This window comes from Struthio camelus, chromosome 3 (genome assembly GCF_040807025.1).
Source record: "Struthio camelus isolate bStrCam1 chromosome 3, bStrCam1.hap1, whole genome shotgun sequence".
Taxonomy (NCBI): domain Eukaryota; kingdom Metazoa; phylum Chordata; class Aves; order Struthioniformes; family Struthionidae; genus Struthio; species Struthio camelus.
The window spans coordinates 89,110,776-89,124,636 of NC_090944.1; the positions used below are offsets into that span (position 1 = coordinate 89,110,776).

At 38.6% G+C, this 13,861-nt stretch overlaps 1 protein-coding gene across 2 annotated transcripts in view; it reads right to left on the reverse strand.

Moving 5' to 3' along the window:
- TBCE (tubulin folding cofactor E) overlaps nt 1–13,861 on the reverse strand; it is a 38,301-nt gene that overhangs the window by 7,309 nt on the left and 17,131 nt on the right. For both annotated transcript variants that reach the window (XM_068938971.1, XM_068938970.1), the window contains exons 5-9: nt 12,315–12,403; nt 11,468–11,567; nt 8,304–8,406; nt 1,472–1,548; nt 1,112–1,207 (exon numbers count right to left, since the gene is read on the reverse strand). In XM_068938971.1, the coding sequence (XP_068795072.1) occupies nt 1,112–1,207; nt 1,472–1,548; nt 8,304–8,406; nt 11,468–11,567; nt 12,315–12,403 (465 nt within the window). The remainder of the gene's footprint in view (nt 1–1,111; nt 1,208–1,471; nt 1,549–8,303; nt 8,407–11,467; nt 11,568–12,314; nt 12,404–13,861) is intronic.

A 13,861-nucleotide genomic window follows, 5' to 3' on the forward strand; every position in this document is an offset into this window, starting at 1 on the left:
GCCCAAGATAATAATTCCGTCAATTAGCAAGACTATCTCATTAGTCCTACAACTTTCCAGTCACTGTAATTGAAATACTCTAAAAAGGAAGAAACACCAACTTTCCCTGGATGGTAAGCTCAACAGCAGAAAAATCATAGCTCAAAGCCCCAAAATACCATAAAGATACTGCTACTGAGAATACAGTAAAACAGAAGAATCTGAGTAAAGGATATTATTACAGACAATCTCTTAAGAAAGTGAAAATACATTTATCTAAGGCGCTATGGGAATTACATCTTTTTTTTTTTTTTTTTTCTTTTTAACATTTTGAGGTACATCCCTTTCAAAGTCTTTAAACTACCCCCAGAAAGCACTGAAAATCCAAAAAAAGAAAGTGCTTACATGGGGGGCATACAAACATAAACATAATGACACACTTCTACCAGTATAGCGACAATGGTCGCCTTCACCAGAGTTAATGACCAAGAGGACATGACAGAAGGGGGAAGAATCATCACTCCACTTTTTCACTTCCCTCTAATCCCTTTTTGTTTTGTTTTGCAAAGGAAAAAGAAGGAGACAACATGGGTATAAGCTGCTCATGGAAACTAGCTGCCCCCAGGGACTGTTAGCGAGCCAGCCTCAAGAGCAATACGTTCCAACGAACTGCCCTGCAGCGTTCTGCAGACTGACGCGCCGGCTGTGCTGCTGCTAGTTAACCTGCACTGCACAGTCATGGTCACAGCACTGTTCTCAGAATAAGAAGCCACTGCCACAGCTCCTTTGCTTTGGCAGTTCACATAAACTCTACAAGCCTGTCATGTTGGATAAAATGCCGTACGTGCACGTATACAATGAAATTAGTAATGTGACGAATCACTTCAGTTTTGTAAGTATACAATAAAGTTCAAAAATGTCTTCCTATACAACAAAAATAAGATTATGCTAAAATAGTTCAATTAAACAAATTAGTTACTCTCCTCAAGAGGCCAGAATGCCTTTATTTCAAGATTCCATAAACCTTCTATGCAACATCAATGTTCTGATACTGCAGTCAACTAAAGCCATGGAGACGAATGAATATCCAGGACAAGATAAAGCATTTCCAGCAAATTTGTTTAATGGCTACCTGGGGAGATGTGCTATTAGATGCAGTTGATTTCCATCCAGTAACTGGTTCTCTGAAAGGTCTAACAATTTCAGGGTCTGCAGAACGTTTTCAGGCCTGTAACATTAAACACACGCACACCCACACACCAGCAGAACATTTAAAGTTATTTTCTAATGAAAACAATGACAACTGCACACAAATACATGTGTACATATATAAATGTTTTGAAGTACGTCATGTGAAATCCCCGCCGTTTATTTTACAATTATATCACGTGATGCAAACATTACAGGAATCTAGTTTGAGTTTCATCTGCTATGTAACTTTAGAGTACATCAGCCACAAGAGACTGACTTAGGCTCATGCTACTCTTCTTACCTTTCCAAAACTGTAATATTATTAGAAGTAAGGTACAATTCTTCAAGTGCTGGCCATCCTGGAGCACAAAGAAGAACCTAAGAGCAAAACTTAATTTAATATAACCAGTGTTGGGAAAAATTATTCCAGAAATTATACTTTATGCAGATTTCTTTACAACATGTTCAGAACAAGCGATAGTGCTCAAAGACAGAGAGAAATAAGTATTACAGATTGCCTAGCCCTCTCTTTCTTCCAACCAACTCCTTCCTGTGTCTGGTTCTACTAGCACAGATGAAGTCAGAGGGATTCTCTACAGCCACAGGAGTTACTGATTCAGGCTTGAGGCATCTTGTAAAAACTTTACACTATCATGTGACCAAAATTTCTGTTTTTGAACCTCATTTGAAATTTTATTTTTGGTTCCCAAAATGGAGAATTTTGAGGAAAAAAAATTAGTTAACCTGGTAATGTTTCTTACATAGAAGACGCTGAAAGTGTTCCACAGTTATCTGTGAAGCTACCTTAAATTATGCTGATCTTGAAACTGAGTTTATTCTATTTAATAGCCTTGGAGAGACCAGATATTCCCTATTATGAGGTGAAGAACTGCTGATATAAACTCTACCACTAATGGCTTTTGAACTTCTACATATCTCATCAGGACTGACAGACTTCAAATGTTATAATTTATCAGAGCTTTGAGGCTTCTGTGTCATAGGACTGTGCCAGCACATGAAACCACTAAAATCCAAGAATTGCACTAAGTCAGCTTACAACGTGAAGTTTTCAAGTACTCTCGAGAACATAAATTAGTACAACAAGGCTACAAATTCAACCGAGATACGTTTGTTTCAAATTCTATGTCCTGAAATTACTACATAACAATGATAATTTTACTTAAAGTAAAGTAAAGTAAAAGCAGATTCAAGGTTTCGGGGCACAGGGACACAGACACGCACAGTAGAATCATTTAAGACTAATTTTCACAGGAAACCAGGTTACAAAGCAGTGAAGTTCAGCAATCAAATTGAACTTGTTATGGATATAGCTAACTGATTCTCACACAGTTGTCCACTATCCTAGCCACCAAAATTCCTCCTCTCGTCAATCCTTCACTCTTAGTTACATTTTGCGCCATTTAGCAAATATCAAGACTGAGACCTTTTCAAGTTTCAGCACAGAATTGACCGTTTATGTGATTTGAGGCTCAACTCTTTCATGCCCCAAAACATCAGGCATCATACTGCTACCATATCCACAACACCTGTAAACTTTTAAGCTCAGGTATAACGGAGCAAGAGCAGGAAACATCAATATTTTATATCTTTCAATTTGGATACAGTGGCTCCTAATGTCAACAAGACAGACCAAAAAGCTTATCTACCCCCTCCAAAACACATGCTGGAGATGAGGAAGCCTGAAAGGAAGTCTGCAAATGGATAGAAAATTGAGGTAGATCAAGGAGTCCTTGAAAAAGACTAAGGTAGCAGCAGAAAAAGTGAACAAATTATTTGTATGTTCACTATAGAGGACCTTTGCAAGATTCCCATACAAAAATGGATTTTGTCCATCTTGCTTTGCGATGGACGAAATCCAAAAACTGCATCACACTGACACATCAGAAGGTTTTTCAGTAGACTGACCAAAGGACTACTAAATTGCCAAGACCAAATAGTAGACACATTACAATTTCAAGAAACTCAAATTGCTGACTTTTCCAGTATTGCTTAAAACACACTATGTACAGGAAAAGAAATTCAAAAATCTGACACCAAATTAATACTCAGGAAACACTGGGGCCTATGGATAATTTGGTGGGGAGTCTGGGAGGAAGAGTCAAAGGAATAGGCACTGCTGATCAAAAAAGCAAATTGGAAATCCAAGGCTTATTGTAACAGAAAGACAGACAACAATAAATAATTTGTCACCAGGTAAGTCCATGTTGTTCCTGCACGTTTAATCTTTTCATCTCAGGAAGCATATGGTATAATATACCATATAAATATATGGTATAAAGAAGCATAACAAGAACCATCAAGGCTATGAAGGAGGGCATAGTTATTCTCAGGTTCTTGCATAAAAATATGTAAGGAACTATTAAATGAAATTATCAGGCAGGAAGATCAAAAACCAAGAAGGTGTTTTTCATACAGCACATAATTAAAACTCAGTGTTAAAAGATATGGATATCAAACTTTTTTAACGATTCTTAATACAGAATCACAGAATCGTTTAGGTTGGATGGGACCTCTGGAGATCATCTAGTCCAACCTCCCTGCTCAAGCAGCGTCCTCTAGAGCATATTGCCCAGGATCACATCCAGAACGGGTTTTGAATATCTCCAGAAAAGGAGACTCCACCACCTCTCTGGGCAACCTGGTCCAGTGCTCTGTCACCCTCACAGTGAAGAAGTTTTTTCTCAGGTTCAGATGGAACTGCCTGTGGTTCAGTTTCTGCCCGTTGCCTCTTGTCCTGTTGCTGGGCACCACGGAGAAGAGGCTGGCCCCATCCTCTTGACACTCCCCCTTCAGATACTTGTACACGTTGATGAGATCCCCTCTCAATCTTCTCTTCTCCAGGCTGAACAGGCCCAGCTCTTGCAGTCTTTCCTCATAGGAGAGAGGCTCCAGTCCCCTCATCCTCTTTGCAGCCCTCCGCTGGACTCTCTCCAGTAGCACCAAGTCTCTCTCGTACTGGGGAGCCCAGAAGTGGACACCGGACTCCAGGTGAGGCCTCCCCAGGGCTGAGGAGAGGGGCAGCATCACCTCCCTCCACCTGCTGGCAACACTCTGCCTCATGCACCCCAGGAGACCATTGGCCTTCTTGGCCACAAGGCCACACTGCTGCCTCATGCTGAACTTCTTGTCCACCAGCACTCCCAGGTCCTTCTCGGCAGAGCCGCTTTCCAGCAGGTCAACCCCCCAGCCTGTCCTGCTGCGTGGGGTTATTTCTCCCCAGGTGCAGGACCTCGCACTTGCCTTCGCTGAACTTCAGGAGGTTCCTCTTTGCCCAGCTCTCCAGCCTGTTCCAGGTCCCTCTGAATGGCAGCACAGCCTTCTGGTGTGTCAGCCACTCCCCCCAGTTTAGTATCATCAGCAAACTGGCTGAGGGTGCACTCTGTCCCTTCCTCCAGGTCATCGATGAATACGTTGAACAAGACTGGACTCAGTCCTGACCCCTGGGGGACACCGCTAGCCACAGGCCTCCAACTAGACTCTGCACCATTCACCACAACCCTCTGAGCTCGGCCATCCAGCCAGTTCTCAAGTCACCTCACCGTCCACTCGTCTAGCCCACACTTCCTGAGCTTACCTAGGAGGATGTGATGGGAGACAGTGTCAAAAGCCTTGCTGAAGTCCAGGGAGACAACATCCACTGCTCTGCCCTCATCTACCAGCCAGTCATTCCGTCATAGAAGGCTATCAGATTGGTCAAGCATGATTTCCCTTGGGAGAATCCGTGCTGACTACTCCTGATCACCTTCTTGTCCTCCAGATGCTTAGTGATGACCTCCAGGAGGAGCTGTTCCATCACCTTTCCAGGGATGGAGGTGAGGCTGGCAGGCCTGTAGTTTCCTGGCTCCTCCTTCTTGCCCTTTTTGAAGACTGGCCTGACATTGGCTTTCTTCCAGCCCTCAGGCACCTCTCCTGATCTCCAGGACCTTTCCAAGATGATGGAGAGTGGCCTAGCAATAACATCCGCCAGCTCCCTCAGCACTCGTGGGTGCATCCCATCGGGGCCCGTGGATTTGTGGATGTCAAGTTTGGACAAAAGATCTTTAACCTGATCCTCCTCCACCAAGGGAGAGTCTTCCTTTCTCCAGACTTCCTCTCTTTTCTCCAAGGTCTGGAATTCCTCAGGACTGGCCTTAGCAGTGAAGACTGAAGCAAAGAAGGCATTCAATAACTCTGCCTTCTCTGTATCCTCTGTTACCAGGGCACCCGCCCCATTCAGCAGCGGGCCCACGTTTTCCCTAGTCTTCCTCTTGCTACTGATGTATTTGAAGAAGGCCTTCTTGTTGTCCTTGACATCCCTTGCCAGATTTAATTCCAACTGGGCCTTAGCCTTCCTTGTCGCATCCCTGCACGCTCTGACAACGTCCCTGTATTCCTCCCAAGTGGCCTGTCCCCTTTTCCACGTTCTGTACACTTCCTTCTTCTGCTGGAGTTTTGCCAGCAGTTCCTTGCTCATCCATGCAGGTCTCCTGCCCGCTTTGCTGGACTTCTTCCTCAGAGGGATGCACCGATCTCAAGCCTGGAGGAAGTGACGCTTGAATATTAACCAGCTTTCTTGGACCCCTCTTCCTTCTAGGGCCCTACCCCAGGAGATTCCCCTAAGTAGGTCCCTGAAGAGGCCAAAGTCAGCTCTCCTGAAGTCCAGGGTTGCAATCCTACTCATTGCCCTGCTCCCTCCTCGCAGGATCCTGAACTCCACCATCTCATGGTCGATTGGATAAATCATGAAACAAAAATCCACTAATTAAACTGATTAGACTAACTAAATGCAGATGTATAGCCTCCAGCTCAGGATGTCCCTGAATTCCAGATTAATAGATAAGAAGCTCTTATCACATGCTTGCCCACTGCCTCTAATTTTTTTCCCAAATACTTGCTACTTGCCAGTGTCAGAAACATGACACCGCACCTCTGATCAAACCTAGATTTTTCTTTTACCCTGTGTGACAACGGGCAATTTTATAAATATTTTAGTTTGAGAATACAATGACAAATATAAGAGTGTGATCTAAATCATGAGTGAGTAGTAGTATGTTCTGGGAACCATAAATACAAATTCGTTACCTTTCAAACCTATTAATTCAGTTTCTATTTCAAAGATTCCTAACTATAAGATATTTTATAGCACATCTTTGCCACCAAAGATCATATGGTATGTTTTACACAACCAACGGACGATAATACAATATTAAGCTCTTTTAGTAATACATTAATAGAAGTCTCAGATATGTTTAGAGCTTGAGCTATGCATTTAACGTATTAATGAAGGAACTTTTTGAAAACTGTTGCTCAAGGTATGTAAATATGGAGTTACGTATAAGCAGAAGAACAGTTTTTGGTAAGCATGTCTTTCTACTGTGAAAATCATTTCAAAATAGATGAACAAGTGTAAAAAATGTAAGCCTTCTCTTGCTTTTTAAACTATCCCTACCACATATAAGCCATATATATGGCAATAAGTTATTCTGAAGTGCTGATTACCTTTAGGTTATTTTCATTTTAATTAGAACATTTCTAGGTTTTTCAGATTTTGCTCATATTCCCATTAAGAGTTACGGTATTTCTCCGTTGCCTGGACCATGATCATTTCTATTTTCTATTAAAAAGTTGAATTTTTAAAGTAACTCCTGCTATAGCTTAGGTATAGTATGAAAAGTGGTTTGTTTACAGAGTATTAATGGCAGGTAGGTCTGTTTATTTTTTCCCTTTGTTTGGCTGCCCAGGAACACAACTTTTAAGCCTAGGCTTTTGTCTACTCACCTGTGAGGGAATGAATGAGGCAAATTTTAATATTCTAAAACAGCATTCTGAACTAAAAATGTCTTTACCATCTATGGTGAGCTGTCAGCTAGAGCGAAGTTGCAAAACCAAATGCAAAAGCTAAGTAATTTTAAATTGCTCTTACTAATCTGAGGCTTCTTTTTGAAACTTAATTACCCATAGAGAACGCTTGTCTGCATGAAGCCGTTCTGTGAGAAGTTCCCATCACTGTGACCACCCTTTCAGCCACCCTGGATAAACTGAGGAGAGCTGCTCACTGAGGAGAGCTGCTGGCAGCTGCCAACATTTTAAACACCACAACATACAGACTTACTCTGATGAGCATTAGACAACGTTTAAAGTGCTTGCAGTCACTTAGTTCTTCAGTTCACTTCAACATTCATACCGCTGCTATTATGGGAAGATCATTAATTGTCCTAGCATATGTTTCCACTGATGGTTTAAGAGCATGGCAAATAGGTACCAAACAAAAATACAGCTTGCTTTGCAGCTACAGAGAAGGGAATAATAACACTGCTAACTCCCTCTTAACTTAAACGCCAATTTTGGCAAGTGCTCTACTACCGTATAGTAGCTGACAGTAAAAATTTGAAAATCCAGCTAATTTCATAGTGCAGCGTATATGACAAAATCTGCTCTGAGAAATCCAAATAAGGAGATGGAATTTACAAACCATTATAAGTAAGACGGCACTAGCAAGACCTGCTTTCTAGGCCTCGTCTCTGAAGAAGGGCCCAGTGCTAACATCTTTACCAAGAGGACAACCTCCTTTATTAGGCAACATACTATGGGAAAGTCATTTAAACATTTGCATGTTTCAGTCCCAGAAACAACTCAGAGCTGTGTTTGTTCTGTGCTACATCTGTGTTACACATCATTAGGTATTGTGAATGTCAAGCATTGTCAGTAGGTGCAAAGATACTAAGTCACTTTCATCCTGAAGCAAAGTGATGTCAAATAAGTATTTCATATCAAATTATACGTTCCTTCTCTGTTTGCAATTGTTCTACTACATGACTTAGAATACATATAATCCCTTAATATCCACAAAGAAACAAAGAGTTTTCTTTATCACAAACCCTTGGGACATCAAGTTACATTAGAATTCAAGTGCCTTATCTTGACTATGTCATTTACAAATGTAAATGAAGTTAAGTGTTTCTCATTAGGCTCTTGTGCCAATATAATCAACTATATTTCCAACAAACACAGAGCATCTTTTCTCAGGATGATGGATTGCATTTTAGAAGAATTATATAATGCATAAATGTTTACTGTGCTTTGTTTGTCTCAAAACCCTAATGATATAAATAAAAACTAAGAAAAGTTATTACCTCTGTCCATGTTATCTCAGTTTGATTAAGTGCCAGAATCCTCAGTTTTGAAAATACACTGGGTACAGAAATTGATGTTGATGGAAATTTCATTTTGTTTTCACTGTGTAAAGAGAATAATTCTTAACACAAAATTGAATAAATGCAACTACTCATTAAATCACTAATTTGGAATAAGTATTAAGGACAAAAATCATTTACACTTTTTTTTTAAATCACTGCCAAGGTTTCATATATTTTCAAATATTATAAAACATCCTATGAGTTCTGTTCAAACCTACTTCTTCCTCATTTTACCTTTCTTCTTTGCGAATGCGTATTTATTCCTCATCTGTGGCTTCCCCCTCTTTTCCTTCCCCGAGTTGTGCATATGAAAATAATTATTGTCATTAATATTAAATGAAACAAAGTCAAATTTGGGGCTTAAACTCCTTGTTGCTGATGGAAAGTTAAGAGTCTATCCAGACACCAGTAAAACACAAGGATATAAAACCCACTCTCAACAGCAGAATATCACGATCAAATTGTTGAAAGATTCTCAAACAGGCGGTCTTCAAACTAGTTTTCATTTTTTCCTCACAACAAAAAAGTTTGTTTCTTTCCTAAGATCTTTTCTACCTGAATATTTTGACAAAATCTCAGTGTAGTTATACATGTGCAGCATAAATTTCCCCATTTAGATTCAAGCTCTCAGAAAGCTGGTGGAAGAATTTTATTCTCCTTCCAACGTTCTCTGCTCAAAGAATATAGTAGCAGACTCACCTGCTTCCCTCTTCTTCTCAAGTAAACCGACTATTCTTAACAGAAGTTCAAAACAATAAAAAATAAATTCAAACTATTTCAGTTTGTCGTAATAAGGGTCAGATTCCACTCTCCCATTTTGCATTTCAATATTAGAAGCTATTTGCGCTAAAAACCCCTTAGTCTAGACAACACTTGTCAACAACGAAAAACTGAAAAAAATATTTTATGTGAAATAATCCAAATTCTCTGTAATCTCACCAATGCTGATAAGAAATCACGACTACATATGCTCCAGGGAAAGTTATATCCTAATTCTACAAATAGCACCCAGATTGTAACAACTCTTCAGCTCAATATGGAAGAAAACGGAAAGCCTACAACTATTTTAAATAAATATTTTTGTCATAATAACTATAAGAGTAATTACAAAAAAACATGCCTACAATTTTTGTTATATTTATTTGATATTTATTTGCATTTAGCTTACAACATTTTCAAATTGTTTTAGACATATTGTCTGTGCTGTACAGCGAAGGCTTTGGAAGCTGCTAACAGGACAACAGAGATCTGAGACTCAAAAGAAAAAAAAAAAAAAAGAGTGGTATTCTGGGTTTCTGCCCTCAGTCCTATTGCCTTGCTGCTCCTTTAAATGACTAGTACCCACCTTCAAAATAGCTGAACATATTTGCTTAAACAGTCTGCAGTCAAAGCGCTAACCCTGACATCAAAGTAAATTTCTTAAAGTTGCAATGATAACATTTAAGATAAATAGATAATATCACTTTTCAGAACGAATGTTTTAGGCCACTGCTTACTTGCAAGCTTGAGTGACACTGTGTTAGTTCGTGCCAGAAGATTATCTTGCCCTGCGCTAACTAGAGTACACAAGTGTGCACTAAAAGTATTTTTTTTTTTATTGTTAACATTATTTTGTTAATTCTTTCTTGTTCCAATGGAAGTACAATCTATTTAACAACAACCTCCCTCCTTTTCCACATCAACACTGTAGGAGAGATTTTCCTGTAGATCTGTCACTATGATCCACAGTCCTTACTAGCATCATTTCAACAGAGAATGAACTGGGTAGTGGTTTAAGCATTAGGATTATTTCAGCTTGATGATGTTAGATGTTGTTGGTAAAATATCACGCTTACAGAAAAGCAGGCTCCCAAATAAACCCTTGCCTGGGCCATCAGACTAAATCAACAGTAATAAAATTAGAAATAAAATCTTAAGAAATTTGATAAGATTTAGAACAAAAATAAAAACACATTTACTTTACAGTTTTTCTATATAGGAAAAAATTTCTGAGCTCTTAAAAATCTCATTTAGCAATTTTTAGTCAGGCTTACCAGTAATTATCTGTTTGCATTCTAGGTTAGCAAATCCTTTTTTAAAAAAAAAAAAAGAGACACAGACTAGTTATCAGTACTTCCCCAGGCTTGCTGCTGCCTCCTATGCAGCAGTGCCACCGCAAGGTCCCAGGCTCTTTCTGAGGGGTCCCTGTCCCAGTGCACTGCTCACCTTGCCTGTGCCACCCACACCCTCCGCACAAGTATCCCGACAGTCTGACCTGGTGCACAGGCACACAGCAAATTGTTAATGTGCGCTGTGAAACTGGTCTCACCATGTAGGCACTCTGCACACCAGCCTCACTGCATGTATGCAGTGGGCACATACATGTTAAGTGCTGCTGTGGTGCACGCTAAGCTTTAAATTTAGAAGTATTCCATTGTCTTAGATGTCTTAAAGGCATATGGGACATCTAAGACATTGTATTGCTTTTAATTTTAAAATTCTACTAATCACCACCTAGCAGACCAAGTTAAAAAAAAATGCTGTCAACATGAATTTCTATACTCCTCGTTTCCTCATTTTTATAAAAGCACTCCAAAGAATATTTGTTTTTACCTTTTGGCTAACTGCTTAAAAGAGATTACAGTGCCCTGTTAAAATCTGTAAATTTTAGTCCACAGTCTCCCCCAGCCAAGGAGTCAATTTGCATAAAAATGATGAAATCTGCTATGGAGAACACACTGACAAATGCCTAAATTCCTGCAAATTTGATGACCAAAATCTGCATTCTAATATTTTTCAGGCAACTGTGATTTTACTAATTTTACAGGACTCAGGTTAACATCCATCTGTCCCAAGCCCTTTTCCAGAATTTAGTTTTACACAGATGCTAAACTCCTAAGGTCCAAGGCCTTTCCTCGAAAGGAGCTATCTGGAAAACATAGCGCACACAAGGAGTTTAAAAACACAATTAAAAAACAACGGTATTTAGGAACTTAACTCCTATTAAAATGAGTATTGAGACATCCAGCTACCCTTTGGAAGCTGACCTGAGAGCTTGAAAAGCTTCTTCTTTCTTGTCCCTACCCCCAAAGGAAAAGAAACCCAAATATCAATATTTATACCTGATATTAAGTGTTTCCAGATTTTGAACCTGAGAAGCAATATCTGCTACTGTCTCCCAAGATGATATCAGATTTTTTGATAAATTTATATGCCTGATACCTGAAATTTCATATTAAGAAAAAGAAACGTCTCAAATCTGAACTTCATTTTTCAGAAATTAGAATTAATTTTAGGTTTGTAACAAATAAACATAAATAGAGTACATTTGTTTGGGTTAAGGGAAGAAATCTACACTACTTTATGAATCTACTCTTCTCTCTGTAAGAATCTACTGCTCAATTACTGTAAGTTGTATCTCGAGTTCTGGTATGGAAATAGCATATGGTCATTATAAAAGAGCGTATCTTTACAAATTCTGAGGTAGAGATTAATTTCTGTATTAACACAGAAATTCTGTGTCCTGACAAATGAACAAATAACTCCTGGTGCGTATTCTAGTAGCATCACTATAACAAGCAGTATATTAAATATGTAATTTATTATATATTCACAACCTCTGGTGCCTACAGAATATTCCAATTGTATTTTTATGGGGTTTTCTATTCTACAGTCAAATAAAAAAAATCCCATTGCTGGACACTTCTCAAGTTGCAGTCACAGTAGCAACCTATGGCAATATTTCTATTTTATCCACAAACTGTATTCAAACAAAAAAAAGTAGGTTTCTACTTTTTAACTAAGTAAACATTGAATTAAGCTTCCAGATAGAAACAATAATTCTGAAAATATATCTTGATAGAAGGATACAAATACACTTCCCCATTCCTTGAAGAGAATAAGTACATACTTTAGCATTCCAAGTTATTTGTTTTATCACATAATATAGCACCTTCAAAAAAAGGATACTAGCACACGTTCTGCTGATTTCCTCTTTCTGACCAGCATGGCTCACAGCACATTCACGCACTGAGATATCTACTAGTTGGTTCAGCTGGCTAAATGAGAAAGAACATTCTGTTAACTAATCTTTAGTTAGAAATAAATACATTATTTAACACTTGGTTTTACAACTAAATAATATTCTTTTCACAAATATCATCATCTGTAGAATTAACACCATACAAACTGCTGCACTGTAATATCTTTCTTACTTGAAAACAGATATCTCATCTACTTTCTGCCTTGACATTACTACCACAAAATAGGTCTGGATGGGCTAAAAAAGAAAAGAAAAAAAAAAGATCTTATCCAACTGAAAACACACAGTAACAAAACAGACAAAATGCAGCTAAGCAAGTTGGAATTTGGTTAGGACTTCCAAGTTAATTAGATTTCCTGCAGTACTTTTTGCAAGAGGCTCTAAGCTATTTGGGCATTTTTATGTCACTTAAAAAAAGTGGCGAGGCATTTTCAACTGCTTAGTACTTTCTGGTAGACAAAGCGAGACCATTTGCAGAGTATCAGCTCAGAAAGGAGACTGCCACCTACAGAACTCATACCTCTCTGGTGCTGGAGATCATTACACCTGCAACCTATACACAAAATTACTTTATTTCCTTCTTTGCCATCCCCCCATAAATGGGCAAAAACACGGTAAATGAGCATGGTGTGAAATGACTGAAAGACTTCCTCACTAGCAGTACAGCAGCTTTCTGCCTTCCTTCTCTTACCTATACAGTCATTACTCATACAAGTAAACAAGAATAAGGAACGGCATACAATACTCAGAAAATATTAAAATCCATTTATTTAAAAAGGACTATGATTGTGTAAAATTATCACTGTATTGGCAATCATTAATCTCATTAATTCCTTCTCCAAATATCATCACTTCTTACTTTATGAAACCAAAGATCGCGAGCACTCAAATAAGGCATAATCTCTGTTCCCATGTACAAAAGATGTAAATTATGAAGGCACAATACTAAGATTTCTTGAGCGTCTTCCATCCCAGTGCAGTTCTGCTTAGTTTTTGAGATAGGACAAGATTAAACGCAAGGTAGCAGGGTAACTCAAGTTAAAGCCCTTCCTAACACTATCATTTCCTCTCAGTCAAAATAGAAATCAGCAGTGTTAAGAGAAGTTACATGGAAGAAACACTAAAAATGACATTGACACTTACACACATCAAAACCTGTTAAAGAAGCAAAATCCTCATGCACATGAAATAATTTAGAACATATTTCATGTCTTTAAAATTTGCATTTCTTGCTAGTAGTTTATGTAAGTGACAAAATACAAGCATATAACAAAGTTGTTCTATTTCAAACACTACTTTATGATCTGAGTGATACTTTCACTTCCAGATAAATTTTGGAGAACAATATTATCAAGTTAGCTGTAAAAAATCCTCTAGTATGCAACTAAGATGTTATTTTACCATGAAAACTTTCACAAGTCTAACTTACTGTTTCTCATGTATTAATGTTAATCAATTTGAATGTCTTCCTCTA